We start from the raw sequence: 16292 nt of genomic DNA on the forward strand, positions 1-16292 counted from the left end.
TTCTTTTCCCCCGAACTCAGAGGCTTACAATTCAAGCAAATATAACTCTATCTTCAGACAAATTGCAAAAATTATGTCCATTACGGGAAGGGTTGCCCACCTGTGAAGTTTCAGGTTACTTTGCCAAAGCATATATTTATTTGCAACATTTAAATGCTATGATTTCAAGCATATGACATAGCCCAAACTTGTGCCTTCCCTTGCAGCCTTATTTTCAGACAGAACTAAGCCATTTCAACTGAAGCTTTAAAAAATTGTCAATTCAATGCACTGTCAAAAAAATCAGCATGAAGGACTAAAGCTTTGGCAATGTAACAAGAAACTGAAAACTACTTTGATGGATCATGGTAACCAACCATAAGCATACATTTCCATTACAGGGGGATTATAAATCTTATCCATAATCTTACTCTTGACGTTATTTTTAAAATATTCTGCTGCTTTGTTTTTTTTCTTTCAGATGATATTAACTGTTTTTCTGAGCAACAATGAACAGATTTTGACAGAAGTTCCAATTACACCAGAAACAACCTGTCGCGATGTAGTAGAGTTCTGCAAAGAGCCTGGAGAAGGAAGCTGCCATCTGGCTGAAGTATGGCGTGGAAATGGTAAGTAAAATGTTCAGTGGAAATTGATTTAAATATATGTATCACTTACAAAAAAGTTAAGACTGACTTTTCAATATTAATGGTTTCAAATTGTTCTTTGCATCAGTTTGCTAGAAAAAAAGCATGGTAATTCAGTATCTGTAGAGATTAATGCAATTCTTGACTTACTGTTTTTTTTTCCTCTGTTTTCTTCCTCAGCATGGAGTATTTGATAAAATGTGTGTGTAAGACATGTTAGTGTTTTGTATTTCTGTTTTTCAAATTACATTAAAAAAGTATTCCGTATCCCCATCTTAAAAGAAAAAAAAAAAGGGGGGGGGGGGTTTTTTCTTTGTATTTTCACTTCTAGAAGCCATTTATTTCAAAAAGGCATACTGCATATGGAGGGTATTTAAATGACAATACAGAATCTCGGTGATCTTCTTATCTGGCAGGTGGGTGCAGATCACTACCTGCATTCTTTCCAATCCAGTTCCTCACTATTAGGCATGTGAACACAGCCTGAAATGTATGACTGGGTATAGATTTTTTTTTTCCTTCTGTATCACAAATAGCAGATGTTCTGCAGACAGAATTGTGGCAGAACTGGACATAGTATGTCTGGCTTCATGAACACTTGCCCTCAAAGATTTGACAACCTCCCTTGGGGCAGGTAGTAGTGCCCATATCCTATTTGTGTTGCAGTTGTTATTTCACAGAATAACGGAGTGGGCAGTTCTTCTCAGGAGTGTGTCAAAACAGCCCTGTTACGGATTCTGTTTCTAGATGGATTCTTGCAATTGCATGTAGTGTAAGCCTCCAGGTTATAGTATATCCATGTATGGATGCCAGTAGGATTGGCAGATGGGTGAGGATAGCAGTTAGGCAGGTTCTTATCCCTAAGTTACTAAGGTCACCCCTGCTTAAGCTGTTATGTCATCTGTTTTGTATAAAGACTGATGAGGTCATAACTTGATACTGAATTATTAAATTTTGCATAGAGGGGTTTTATTTTGGTCAGGGGCTCTTTGTCAAACAGACAAAATGGGCATTATTCATATTCCTTTGGAGCTATTAAGTCTTGGCAGTCTAGAATATTTTTCCTCCTGGGGAAACCATTCTTCCTCTTCTCTAAACTGTTCTAAGACTTTGTAAAGGGAGAAGTCATTTCCTAACTGGATGGGAACTCACAGAGTTCAGGCAAGAGTGAGCAGGGGAGAGGTTAAGCATGTCTACAGTTCTAAGAATACAAATTCAGTTGATAATTAGTTAGAAAACTGTCTTTAAGGATAAAACTTTAGGGGGTTAAAACTTTTTCAGATTGGAAGTTAGATTCTGGAGAGTCTATGATCCAAGTGCAGTGCATAAATTTCTAAAATGGATTTGCAGGCTGTGTTTAACAGCACTCAGATATTCCTAATATTTTCCAATCACTTGTCTGTGAAGGTGTAACACGTGGTATTATTTGTTCTTCTGCTTTCACAATACTTTGAGGATGTACTTCTAAAAAATGCAGAGAATGTTGTCAACTCGCTTCAAAGGGTGACTGGAAACTGTAGGCAGTGATCCACAACATCTTTCTAGGACACTTAATGCCTTGCAACCTTGGCAGGCGCGATCACCCATTTTCTATAATAACTTCTAAGATAGAGAAAGTATTTTATCTGTGGATGTAATACATTGTTTGTCAAAGTGTTAGGTATCTAAAACTAAAAGTTTCTATAGAGTGGGAAATAAAACTTACCCAAATTTAGTCTTCCTGGATATCTACCCTGTGAATTATGGATCCGTAGCCAATGGAGATCTAGATACTACTGTGAGTAGAACATGGAGAGCACTGATTTGAGCTAGTTACCTATGTGAGTTTGAGCATCGGAGCTTGCCCAGTTTTCTGAAGTAGACATCTATATACAGACACCTAAGTTTAGGAGCAGAATCCTGCCCAATGCCTCTACCTGTTGAATGGATCTGTCAAACTTTGCAAAATGTGCTTGTGGCTCCTGAGTGTGTTAAAACTCATATGAAGGTGCTTTCACAAATCTAGCTTCACTTGCTAAATACCCAAGGTGATAACTGTATAGAACTATTCCACTGAAAGGGTGAACTAGAGAGAATGAAAGAAAAAATGAAACACTCGCATATGTTTCTGGATCTCTCAAACAGGCTTATATTGTCAGCAAAAAAATAGTCCTGCACACTGGTTTTAAGTGTCTCTGACAGGAATTTCAAAACAAGCATTTTGTTTGTTGTTCTTAAATATAGGATACTGTTACAAAATCTGTGTGTTGGTGGCCTCAATGTCTTGTCCCAAAGCCTGTGGTACATAAATTTCTTAGTGAAACAACCTGATTTTTTTTTTTCCTTCAGGCTGCCCCTTAGAGCTAAATTGACCTCTTTCCCCTGAAGTTTTTAAAAATAGTTTTGCCTGGAGCAGAGATCTGATGTAGAAAACAAGAGTCTAAACAGTTAAATGTAACAGTTACAACAATGAATAACTTGAACTATGGTTCTGAGTGGGAAGTGTGAAGCAATTTGCAGTGAAACTGTGGTGTGTTTTGGCAGTGGAAGAGTATTTTTTCTCTTCTGTTATGCTGTCTCTGACCCCTCATTTCTTATCCTCAAGAGAGATCTACAAATGTTTAAGATGACAATTTGGGAAGTAAAATTTTAAAAAAAAAGTTTAATACAGAAAATCATGGTTTGAATAAACACATTAGCTTTTGTCACATACCATAAGTGGTCTGTTTTCTTGGTAGTCTCTCCGTGTTGCACAGGTGACAAATCACAGTTCTCTCCATGAGACAGAGCTGTCATACCTATCTTCTTGTGAATGTGCTTATTTCCTCTGTTCTACAGGTAGCCACAGCCTCTTTTAGGTAGCCGAAATGAATAGTACATGTCTACTCAAATTCAAAGCAATGGCACTTGTAGGTTTGTAGCTTTATTGTCAGATACAAAAACCAGTTTGTATGCCCCAAGTAAACTTGTCCGTTTCCTAAACTATATTGATCTAACAAAATACTGTCTCTTCTAATAATCTTCATCTTCTGAATGTGTATGTACAAATAAATGAGAAATACTTAATTTTCTTTTTAGAGAGTGACAGAGATAGACTGCTTGTCTTCCAGAAAAATGTTATTAAAATGCATGCAAGTTTGGCTGCAACAATTACGTACAATTTTTGGAGTTCAGAGAGGATTACAATAGCTTAGCTGTTCGAAAACATGTTTGTTTTTTATGTTAGCTTTTCTCTGTTTGCTTTTGTGTCGCAAAGAAATGGTTGAAGAGCTTCCCAGGAGTTGTAAAATAGTTCAGGTATTGTTTGTATTAGAATTAAGAAACTGATTCTTCTCACAGCTGCATGGCATAAGCATTTGGTTTATTTGCATGTGATTCTTGTATTTCATTCTCTGTTTCCCCTCCTTTCCAGTTTCTTGAGATGAGTAGCAGTAGAAAAAACATTCCTGCCTGATGTATCAGTACCTTTTGTAGCACCTTGTGCTTTGTCAGTTTGAAGCTTCCTCTTTTTGCACAGATTTCTCATGCTGTAACAAGAGGAAAAAAAACCCACAGAATATTTTTCCTCATTCCCCAGCTGTTGCAAATAGCAGTTAGTAAGGAGGTCAAAAGACAGGTGTGACACCAGGAACTTGTAGATTGTTTTGAGAGAGAATGGGTTTCAACCTTTAAATCCATCCAGTACTCAATTATTCGCTTCATTTACATCTGGAATGCCCTTCAGCTATTAGTATTAATTGGTCTTCCTGAATTAGTTGTAACATAGAGGCAAATGACTGTGAAAGAAATAGTTGTTTACTACAGGTGTACTTCTGCAAACCTGAGGGGCAAAAGACTCATGCCTGATCTTGCAGTGAAGTCCCCTGCTATGAACATAATCCATTATTTTGTATTCTGGTTTCATGTATAGCAGGCATAAATGTGTTTACAAACAGCAGGATACTTGTAATCAGATTAAAGACAGATTCTGAAGTCTGAAACTTCTTTTGTTCTAAATAGTGGATATATAGAAAGATTTTTTGCAATTCTCTTTAAAACATTGATACAGTATCTGTGTTTTGGTCTTTCAGGGTGTTTCAGTCATTTCAAATACTTAAAACTAGTCCATCCTCAAAACTTTTACTTGAAAAGAGTCAAGCTCGGTTTTCAAAAATCTTTCAAAATTTTCATCCAACTTAAAATCTAAAGCAGTTTTTGCCAGTAGTTATGGATATATATATGGAGTACTGCATCCATACTATCCATATATAGATATATACATATAGAGTACTGCGTCCAGCTCTGGAGCCCTCAGCACAAGAAGGATCTATTGGAGTGGGTCCAGAGGAGGCCACAAAAATGATCCGAGGGCTGGAGCACCTCTCGTATGAGGACAGGCTGAGAGGGTTGGGCTTGTTCAGCCTGGAGAAGAGAAGGCTGCAAGGAGACCTTATGGTGGCCTTTTAGTACTTAGAGGGGGCCTATAGGAAAGATGGGGACAATCTTTTTACCAGGGCCAGCTGTGTCAGGACAAGGCGTAATGGTTTTAAACTAAAGGAGGGTAGATTTAGACTGGATACAAGGAAGAAATTCTTTACAGTGAGGGTAGTAAAACCCTGCAACGGGTTGCCCAAAGAGGTGGGGGAGGCCCTATCCCTGGAAATATTCAAGGCCAGGTTGGACGGGGCTCTGAGCAACCTGATCTAGTTAAAATGTCCCTGCTCACTGCAGGGGGGTTGGACTAGATGACCTCTAGGGGTCCCTTCCAACCAAAACCATTCTATGATTCATATATCATGGTTTTCCACTTAGTTATTCATCAAAACAAACATTCCCTAGATTATTTTTTAATGTGTTGTTAAAGTATAGGAATCCAACCTGTTTATTATTACTCTACACCCATTCTCCTATTTCACCTTCTCTTCATTCTCTTATATTAAAAATTTAAAAAAAATAAAGCTTGAAATAGTATTATGAAAACAATTACTGACAAATATGTCTGAAGCTATAACAACTGGGAAAAGTTTAACTGCAGGTTCTTTATTTGTTTTGATTTTAATTCTTAAAGAACAGGTATTTCCAGAAAATATCTCTTTGTCCTAGCCTAACTTACAGCGAATATAAGATTATGCTTTCTTCCTGCAACTCTTCTGTATTTAAACTGAAGGAAGGAATGGAGACTTCAATTCTCATGCCTGTGTCAAGTGTTAATGCCTGTTTCTTCTTCCCCTTTTTCTTCCTGAAGCTCTTTCATATAGCTAAATTGCAAAGAATGATTCATGATTCTTCGTTTTTCTTTTCTCTGTTTCAGTGATGATGATGTTGCTGTTACTATTTTAACCTGTTTCTGTCTAATTTAGGGCAACGTATCCCAAGCAGTTTTTGTGGAAGAATTACAAAAGTAGTAGAAAATGTCTTTCCCATTTCTCTCCACAGTCTTGTCTGAAAAGTATTAGCCTTGATTCTTCAAGGTACATTATGTAAATGAAACCTTTTGAATAGCTCCTAGGATCAGGACCTTGCTTTTAATGGGAGCCACTCCTCACCATTCCAGAATTAGCCCAACCCTGTTCAGACATCCAGTTTCTTGGTACCTTCTTATCAAGCTTCACTTCTTACTAGGTTTGCCTAGCAATTTTTCCACTTGGGAAAAATTCCTAAAGATTCTTATCTTCTGTGTCCTAAAGTCTCTGAACTAAACCATTAAATATTTTTACACTGTGTGATCTTTAGAAGACACTTGCTGCAATTTTAGTGGATATGCTTCAAAGCACTTGAAATCTTGCTTTACTTTAGGAGCTGATAAACCTGAAAATCATGTTTTTAAAATTCCTTTTCAAGAACTGAGTTGTAATAAGCCAGTGACCTTATTCTTGTATGCATAAATACTACTGACAGTGTTTCTTGGAGTCTACTTGAGTGAGGAACAAGAAAAAGAAAAGCTTTTTTTTTTGTTTTGTTTTTAAATCCAGATGATGTGATTTTTTTGAGGGGTGAGAGGGAGGCTAGGAAGACAGGTAACCAGTCAACTGATGAATATAATTAGCTTGTGGTTTAAATGACCATTCCCTGTTGAAAAAACCTAAATTTAAGTGTGTCTAAACTATGTTAATCACTATAACTATTTGATGTGACAGATTTTGACAAGATGCGTTATTGTATTAAATGCATTGTGAATCAAGTGATGAAAATGTATTGTTCTTTAAATACTACAATTAAGTATCCCAAGAGTATCAAGACATATATAAATTTATGTAATTCATAATTTTAGGTAAATTTCATTCTAAAAAGGTATATATTTGACGTGGTTTTCCCAAGCTTTCCCCAAGATATCTGTTATATCTTTGAATCATTTTGTCTTCTCATGTCAAATGGGTTAAGTTTGAAATGGATTACAAATTGTTAATGGTGCTCTGACTGGTAGGAGATACTGTGGTTTGGGTTTTGGGGGCAGAGAGCATTTTGCTTTTAACAATCAAGAAAGCAAACTCCACCTTTCGGTTTCCACCCAAGCCTGATAACTCTGTAGTAATATCAGTTTGACATGGTGCTGCATGGAGGAAAGCTAATTAAATCTCTTCCAGTATATTTTTATTCTGATTAGAAGATACCTTCTAATGCTATGCTTAGTATTAGATCTTAAAAGATCTTAAAGGGGAGATTTTCTTACCTTAATGAAAACATTTAAAAATAAATGCAAGTATAATCGTGGAAACAGTGAAAACTTTCTTTGAAATTTAGTATTTCAAAATGAAAATATATGTATAGAGCGCAGCCTCTTAATGTATTTGATCAATTTGGAAGAAATAACCACGCTATGAGAATGTTTTACATTTCTTTGGGGGAAAACAGAGAGTGACTGCTGCATAGAATTTAGCCTTTATTTGTTTAAAGATTTGCCAGTAATTCCCCATATACTGGAAGTTAATGTCTGGCATAGTGTATTGCAGTGGGAGATGAAATGTCAATATAATCATAAGAATTTTAGTCTGAGTGGAAACCCAGTGGTTCAAATTGAATGAATCATTTTAATAATAGAACAAAATATCTGTCTGGTGATCGGGAGCAGAGGTGCAAAGATCAGCATTGTGAAAAAGGTTGTGATGACGAATTCCTAAATTAGGGTTTCTAAACACCGATTTTTTTTTTATTTTTTTTTTTAAAGTATGGTTTTGCAAACTGGTTATGTACTGCAGTTAAGCAGTGAGCTATATTACAGTAACAGGCTAGCTTTTAATACAGTGCAACTATTGTCTGTTGGTGCCTGTTTCTTTGACTTTGCATAGAATACATTGGATAGATTGAATTGCTACCAAAAAAGACATTCTGATTCTTAAAGAGCTCTGTAAAACTTCGCCTAATTTAGTTGTGATAAGTTTTTTGGTCTTGTACTTTCAGAGCGTCCCATACCCTTTGATCACATGATGTATGACCACCTACAGAAATGGGGTCCCCGCAGGGAAGAGGTGAAATTTTTTCTTCGTCATGAGGAGTCACCAGCTGAAAGTAATGAACAGAGTAAGTACACTTATCCTGTAGTGTTGTTGCCTAAATGTATTTAAAACATTTCTGAAGTGAGTTTGATTATCAGTTCTTTCAGTGAACTTCAGTAGATACATGTAATTCAACTTCATTATACCAAAGACATTTTGAACCTTCCTCAGTGGCACACTCATTCATGTTCTCAAATTCCCTTCTCTAGAATAATTTCCACCAGTCTGAGTAATATTTTTGTAGTAAGATCAGTTTCTATTCTGCTTAATACTGATCCAAAAATGTTGGCAGGTATTAGAGTCTTAATGCATTTCTTTCTTGTTGAGAGAAAAGTCCCTTCATTTTGAGAAGGTGGGATTGTTCTTTTTGACCTCCTGTTCTCTTTCAGTTGCCCCAGATAAAAGACTCGGTAAACTATTTTGCCTCCTTCAGAAACTAAGGTCTATTTTACAGACATCAATGGCAGAGGTCTCGGTGGCTTTACTTCCTCAGTACTTCATGTAAATATATTTAATAGTGGTGATAATTTGCACGTTGAAAAACTGCTGGTCTGCTTGGTTCTACAGGAAAAGTGTTTCTATAAAACAGTGCCATATTAAGTGGGGCTTTCTTAAAAGACTGGATTAAAAAAAATAAGATTTCAGTTTTCTGATCTAACTAGTATAGAGTGTACTTAATTTATGAGAAGACTTTTGAGGCTATGCATTATATACTTAATGGCTGTCAGACTGTCTGAAGGATAGGAAAGGTATCTTGAAGTGAGATGTATATTTGTATGCTCAGATTATCCTTACTCATTCAACTAATCTGACTACTTCTGACAACCGAATTTCAAGTCTTGGCTGAGTCCTTATTGCTTTGAGCTGGGATTTCTTTTTGTGTTTCTAAGTGGTTGCTGGTTGCTTTGAATGCCAGAAGTAGCAGGCCTGATAATGTATGAGGGATTTTTGTATTAGTTAGGTACTTTGTAAAACATTCAGTTGTCCTTTGGGCAATACAAATTTAAAGTATGTTAAGAAATTTAAGATACACCTGGAGCCACCGTTCTTCACGTACAAGGAAAATGTCACTTCCGAACCACACATGCAAGGCTTTTTAATTAATCACTGATAGATGGATCAGTTTGTAGATTGAAGTTGTTTATAAGGCATTGGAAAAGCTTCCTCTGCTATATTAACTTATAATGCATTCAACTGAAACTACTGCTTCTTGTGGACACAGAAATATGAAGCTTCAGTAGTCACACTCAGTACATTCTCTTTCATGACATCATCGCCTAAAAACAAGTCAGAAAAGTAGAGCTGCATGTCTGTACTTTTAATAGAGGAAGTCTGTGAAGTAAATGTTTTATTTCTGCTGACTCCGCTGCTTACAAAGAATAACCTAATGAGTTGGAACTAGCAGAATAAAAACTCACAGGTAAAAAGCTTTATATAAAAATTCTTTAAAAGAACAGATTCAAGAGTGAAAACCATTTGTATTGAAAACTGTATTTTGTACTAAGAGTTATACTTTACTTTTAGGTGGACGTCAAGCCCAAAATCAAAGAAATGGCATAAATATACCTGTGGAGAAACGTACAGAGAATGGGGTATGTAATAAACCTTATAAGGTTTGGATCAATTCCATTCAAATATTCAATGTTTTTAAAATTCTTGGGTTTCAAGACCTATGATGGTGGGAACTGGTTGAAAATTTATAGATCTTTGTTTTGGTTTTGGGTTTTTTTTTTTGTTATAAAGTGAATGTGAGAATATGGCTATTTTAATTAACTACCCTCTGTCTAGAAAGAAACTCACTTCTGTGACGTAAGAAGCATGAAGGAGTCTTTTTAGTTACTGTACTTTTCTAATCTGTATTCCTCTGTCTTATTCATCCTGTGTGAAGGAAAAAAAAACACCAGCTACGTTATGCTTTCATATTAGTATTGCCTGTCCAGACATCTTTTCTCGTTTGGTTTATCTCCGTGGTATTGATTCATGACATAACCTCATATGTTAAAACACAAGAATGTATCTGTGAATCAGGATGTTTTCAGATGCTGGTAGAAGAGGTTGCATACCCCTCAGAGACACCTCTTTGTACTTTTTTTTATGCACTTGGTTCATTTCTATGTATATATTTTTTTTTTACTAAAATATTACTAGGTTTCTAATTTAAAATACCTGTTGCATAGGATAGGCAACCTGTTTGGTGGCATTCAGTGAATCCTGTCTTGAATATTCTTGCTTTTACAAGTAGAATGTAGTACATCTCTCTCAAAATTACCATGGCTTAAAAACCTTCTACTCCTGAGCTTGAAACTCAATTTACTTTCTTCTCTCTCTCCTCATCGTTAATACTAAGAAAGGCTCTACAGAGCATATTCTGCTCTCATTTGTTCAGGGCCATTCTGCTGCCTTTATTGAGGCACTATAGCTGTCATTCAATAAAAATATTAGGGCTCGCCGATTCATGGTTGTATTGTCTCTATGAAGCACTGTCAATTTGTATATCTGCATAGGGCTCTTTCTCAGGGTAAAATGCTTAAAAAGTTTAAAAGCAAACAAATTGGGTTTTTCGAGCTGAAATGTCTTAAAATAAAAAAGAACTTATAAGTCAAAAATAATTGTGCAGATTAAACAATGCCATGCTTGTATATTGGCATCTAAAATTCGCACACACTCTCTCTCACGCATTCAATCTCTTCAGTATGCTGCAACACAGTTGTTCAGCCAGTTTGCAGCTCTTAGCAGCTTGTTTTGTGTATGGCATGTGGGCCTAGTGGAAGGAATTATTTTCCCTATTCAAAACAGTTAATCGTGTATTGCTTTCTACTCTCCTTTTCTGTAGAGAACACTAGCTGATATCCTCTGCTGCACGGATCCATTTATCCTGCTTCCATTGTCATATTGACAATGTAGTGAGATCATTGTGCTATAATGTGCTAGGGGAACATAACTCTTTCATGACCTCCCCTGATCTATTCCTCTATGTAAGTCATGGCACATGCACTTCATTTGAGATGCAATATCTTTGGAAATCAGGACTGACGTGTAATATGCCTTATAATCTCACTTCTTGCTGGCACTAAAGTTTATGATAGCATGGCTTTGTATTTACTTGAATTTGCTGTTAATATTTATGGGTAAAGCTCAGACCTGGTAACTTGAATAACACTGCTACCTTTGTGCCATTCAGTATATATTTTTTAAAAAACCCAAAAGTTTGGCCACAAAATTAGAATTTGTTAGGAAACTGACCACTTTAAAATGGACTTTTACCAGGTTTAGGAAATTATTAAAACACAAAAGACTAAAACCTGAAGGGATTACATTAATGTAAATTATGGTGGGGTTTATGCCAAAAATGGTAGAAATGAGGTTTTGAAGGTATATAAGACTAAGATTTTTTTCAATTGTGCCAAGTTTTAAATCGTTGGGGGAGGGGGAAAAAGAGGTGGCTTCAGGATCAAGGGTTTAATCAGCTTACACTTACGTAATGCATTAGGCTTATTCATTGTTACTGGCATGCTGAATGTTAGACTAGCCCTAAAATCAATACAAACCAATGGAACATTGAAGACAGCTCAAATCTTGCCAAATATTCTTCATTCAGGTATATTTTTATTACGTGTACTGCTTTAATGATGAAATAATTGATTTTTACTTAATAACTGGCTATAGCTGAAAGTGTGACATGCATAGAAAACTTTAAGATGAATGTTTGCTTTAATGTTTGAATCAACAGTCTTGGAAAAAATAGTTGGCAATCTGTCTGGAATTCCATTTGGATAATTGTATTAATTGGCATTTTATCATATGAAGTAGGATTTTTTTGTTCTTTGAAACTATATGTGCTTGATCAGCAATTATTTAAATAATGGTTAGCTTAAAATCACATTATACAAATGCTTAAATTTCATTAGATTATCTTCCAAATAAAGGTTTAATGCTAAAAATAGAATAGGCTAGGTCTCTTCAAACAGTGAAACAGGCATTGCTGTAAAAAGAATACTTACGTGTAAGTGCTCATCTGAGAGCTTTGCATTCTACATAACAAAGTATAAAGGAAAAACTGACATTTTGTAAATTGACAAGTTCTCTTATTTCTGAGGTTTTGGGGTTTGCTTTTGTTTACAACTTTCCTTCTCGGAAGTGGAATTAATGCTGTAATCAGGGCCTGATCTCTTTTCACCACTACAGAAAAGTAAGATATGTGAAGATAAGACTTACATAACTAAACATTTCCCTTTGCCAGGGAGATTGGACAGTGTCTGGAGAGGGATTGTCTTCTCTGAGAGTAGCTGCCTCTTCCTCCTCTTCTTGTCTTTTGCATGTGTAACTGAGCCAGTTTGATTTGAACACAAGTTGTAACAAGGGAAATTCTAATTAAATATTGGGGAAAATGTTTTCACAATGAGAGTAACAGACATTGGAACAGATTGCCCAGTCTGGAATTCCTATCTAGCTGAATAAAGTCCTGAGCAATATGAACTGCCTTGAGCAGGGATTATTGAACCTGGTGACTTAGAGGCTCCTTTCTACCTAAATTATTCTTTGAGTCTGTGATCAGTGGCCATTAAACAACCATCATACAATGCTGGGTCTTGTTTGCTTCGAGATGTCCTAGTACGATCCAAGCTTCATTGTATAGAAGCAGCAGTGGTCTGAACGCAGTGAGACAGAGCAAACACATTTGCAACCACTGGGGGTCAGTGGTAGACAGGAGAGGGGCTGGGAGCCACCCGTCGTGGTGCAGCTACCAGTCATCAATAGGAAAAGTGAATCAGCGATGTACTTGGAAAGTCCCAGGAAGAGGACTGATTGGATGATGACAGTTGTCCAGACAAAAAGGTAATCAGATAACTGAGAAATTTCTTAGAGGTGAGAAAACAAGAAAGCAGATGCAGCTCGGGAGTCAAAAAGGATGTGGTACAGGAGCGTAGAATCGTTCAGGTTGGAAAAGACCTGTAAGATCATTAAGTCGAACCATTAACCTAACACTGCCAAGTCCACCACTGAATCATGGCCCCAAGCACCACATCTACCTGCCTTTTAAATACCTCCAGGGATGGTAACTCAACCACTTCCCTGGGCAGCCCGTTCCAATGCTTGACAACCCTTTCTGTGAAGAAATTTTTCCTAATATCCAATCTAAACCTCCCCTGGTGCAGCTTGAGGCCATTTCCTCTCATCCTATCTCTTCTTACTTTGGAGAAGAGACTGACCCCCACCTCACTACACCCTCCTTTCAGGCAGTTGTAGAGAGCAATAAGGTCTCCCCTCAGCCGCCTTTTTTCCAGGCTGAACAACCTCTGTTCCCTCAGCAGCTCCTCCTCAGACTGGTGCTCCAGACCCTTCACCAGCTTCATTGCCCTTCTTTGGACATGCTCCAGTGCCTCAGTGTCCTTCTTGTAGGGAGGGGCCCAAAATTGAACACAGTATTTGAGGTGCAGCCTCACCATGATGGAGGTAAAGTGTATTAGACTGAATAGAAGTAGATTAGTATAATGAAAACAGTCTGTGTATGAAGGCAGTACTTGTTTGCTGTACTTGCTTGGTTTAAATATTTTTCTACTTGGCAATTTACTTGGGGAGAATAAAATGTCAGTTTGTGGTTTCCTGTACTTCCTTTAACTCATTTTTGCTCTTTCTAATATTAAAATTGTTCCCCCAATTTAGAAGATTGGTATCAATAAGCTTTTTTTCTTGATAGATATTGATTGAAGCCTTTGCCAAGAAATACAAAGTAGAACCTGATTTTATCTCTCACTATGAAATTTAGCTTTAGTGTAAAAGAAACTCATATAGAGGAGGAAAACTTCACCATCATCCCAAACTGGAGAATCACACTGCTGTGAACTTTCTTAGTCTTGAAGCTGTGACCGATAGATAAAGCTGAGAATTAAAATGTTGTGCTGATTAGAAGAGAACTGAGCTTCATCATTACTGTAAAAGTGGCTTAAATCAGCCTTTTAGCAAAATATTTGCAGCAGGTAATCCAACTGTTTTAGCTTCAGGAGACTTTTATGCTTTCGTGCTGGGGGAATTGCTCAGGGAAATTCCATTAACAGGCAGGTTAAAGCTTCTACATACAAGTACACGCAAAGCAGTTTTTAATAGTACTGACTTAGGAGAGCATATGGTTGCTGATGGAGAGTAGGTAGCCATCTGATATAGTCAGTCTTTGCATCCTGTTCCATTGTGGCAGTAGTAAAGCTATACACTGCTTTTGAGTTCCTGTGGTATGGCTTGTCAAATTTTAGGCTTAGAGTTTAGATAGATTTACATGTGGTGCCAAAATCCTTGAATAGAATTGTATGTTGTTCATTAGTTTTAACCATACAACTGTGACTAGATAAAAAGGCATTAAACTTCTAATAAACATTTTGTCATATATTTGTAATGTTATGACAGTTAAAATTTTTTAAATGTGTTCTAAAAAGCATCTGATAAAGAAGTTCCAAAGATCCTGAATGGTTTTACAAGTATACTTGCACAGGCAAAATACTTCCGGGTTTCCTTAGCCTGTCAGGCAAAAGATATGACAAAAATCTAATTGTGAGGAAAAAGGCGAACAAGTTAATTTTTTAACAGAAGTAGTAACCTCAAGAGAAGAGAAACACATTATAGGTACTTGCTTGAAGTTTCTCATTTGAAATGTTGAAGGATAAAGAGCTTAGTCTGGAATAGAAGTTGTTCTTCAAACCTGAGCTGCAAATTCAATTTAATATAAGCTTGTAAGCATTAAGTACTTTCTGTCTGTAACATTTAACAATATACTTGGAAGAGGCTGCCATTCCCATAAGACAGGTTTTAATGAAATTTGTTTAAAATGAACAAATAACTATGTCAGTCTTGGAAATCTAGATTATTTCATGGGTCTCATAGCAAAGTCTAAGCAAGTAATTCCATTAAAAGATGGTAATAAGAAATCTAGGCAAAAGGAATTCTAACAATTTGCAGAGAAAACATTTTTTTTTCTGAAGAAATTTTCTTGCAGGCTTCCTGGAACATTTTAACCATGTAAAAAAAAAAAGGTAATTAAATCAGGTCCAAGTTTTCCTCATTTTCTGCTGCAACTTTGTTGCTTTTTTTAAGGACACAAAAGTGATTATATCTGACACGTCTACAGTCTGAGACATACATACCTAAGTGTTTGGGTTTTTTTACCTGTCAGGTACAGGAGCCTTGCTGCCTCTACAGCAGCATTCTGCACTGTCAGACTTCTAGTTCAAGCCCTGGGTCAGATTAATAGAATTTGGATTCTCCTCAGACTGAGAGAGTTCTTTGTTAAATCTGTCTGAAGCATTTTCCAGACAGCGGGCACTATCCTGCTCTTCAAAAAAAAAGAAAAACTGATCCAACTAAAGGGAAAAAAATGAGGAATAAAAAAAAATGACAGTCTACAGCTAATTTTAATGCTTACAAATAGATTTCTAATTCTTGCTGGACTAGAAATCCCAGTCTCTTCACACCTCACAGAATTGCAAGGGTTGGAAGGGACCTTGGGAGATCATCTAGTCCAACCCTCCTGCTAAAGCAGGTTCTCCTAGAGCATGTTACACAGGACTTCATCCAGGCGGGCTTTGAATATCTTCAGAGAAGGAGACTCCACAACCCCCCTGGGCAGCCTGTTCCAGTGCTCCGTCACCCTCAGAATAAAAAAGTTTTTCCTCATGTTCAACTGAAACCTCTTGTCTCAGTTCGTACCCACTGCCCCTTGTCCTGGCGCTGGACACCACTGCAAAGAGTCTGGCTCCATCCTCTTGACTTCCACCCTTAAGATATTTGTATGTGTTGATAAGGTCCCCTCTCAGTCTTCTCTTCTTCAGGCTGAACAAGCCCAACTCTCTCAGCCTTTCCTTGTAGGGGAGGTGCTCCAGTCCCTTTATCATCCTAGTTGCTCTCCTCTGGACTCTTTCTAGGAGTTCCTCATCTTTCTTGAACTGGGGAGCCCAGAACTGGACATAGTACTCCAGGTGGGGTCTCACCAGGGCAGAGTAGAGGGGTGCTGGCCACGCTCCTCTTAATGCACCCCAGGATGCCATTGGCCTTCTTGGCAACAAGGGCACACTGCTGGCTCATGGTCAGCCTGTCATCCACCAGGACTCCCAGGTCCCTCTTGGCAGAGCTGCTTTCCAGCAGGTCAGCCCCCAGCTGGTGCATGGGGTTTTACCTCCCCAGATGCAGCACTCATCACTTGCCCTTGTTGAATTTCATCATGTTCCTC

The 16292-nt window shown here is 37.3% G+C and overlaps 1 protein-coding gene across 2 annotated transcripts in view; it reads left to right on the forward strand.

Moving 5' to 3' along the window:
* The first annotated feature begins 460 nt into the window (after positions 1-460).
* The window catches only part of PPP1R13B (protein phosphatase 1 regulatory subunit 13B), a 48021-nt gene continuing 32189 nt past the window's right edge, over positions 461-16292 (forward strand). For both annotated transcript variants that reach the window (XM_009643000.2, XM_035898474.1), the window contains exons 1-3: positions 461-608; positions 7983-8102; positions 9602-9669. In XM_009643000.2, coding sequence (XP_009641295.1) covers positions 461-608; positions 7983-8102; positions 9602-9669 — 336 coding nt within the window. The remainder of the gene's footprint in view (positions 609-7982; positions 8103-9601; positions 9670-16292) is intronic.

The sequence above is a fragment of the Egretta garzetta genome, unplaced genomic scaffold, assembly GCF_000687185.1.
Source record: "Egretta garzetta isolate BGI_Z169 unplaced genomic scaffold, ASM68718v1 scaffold1007, whole genome shotgun sequence".
NCBI lineage: Eukaryota > Metazoa > Chordata > Aves > Pelecaniformes > Ardeidae > Egretta > Egretta garzetta.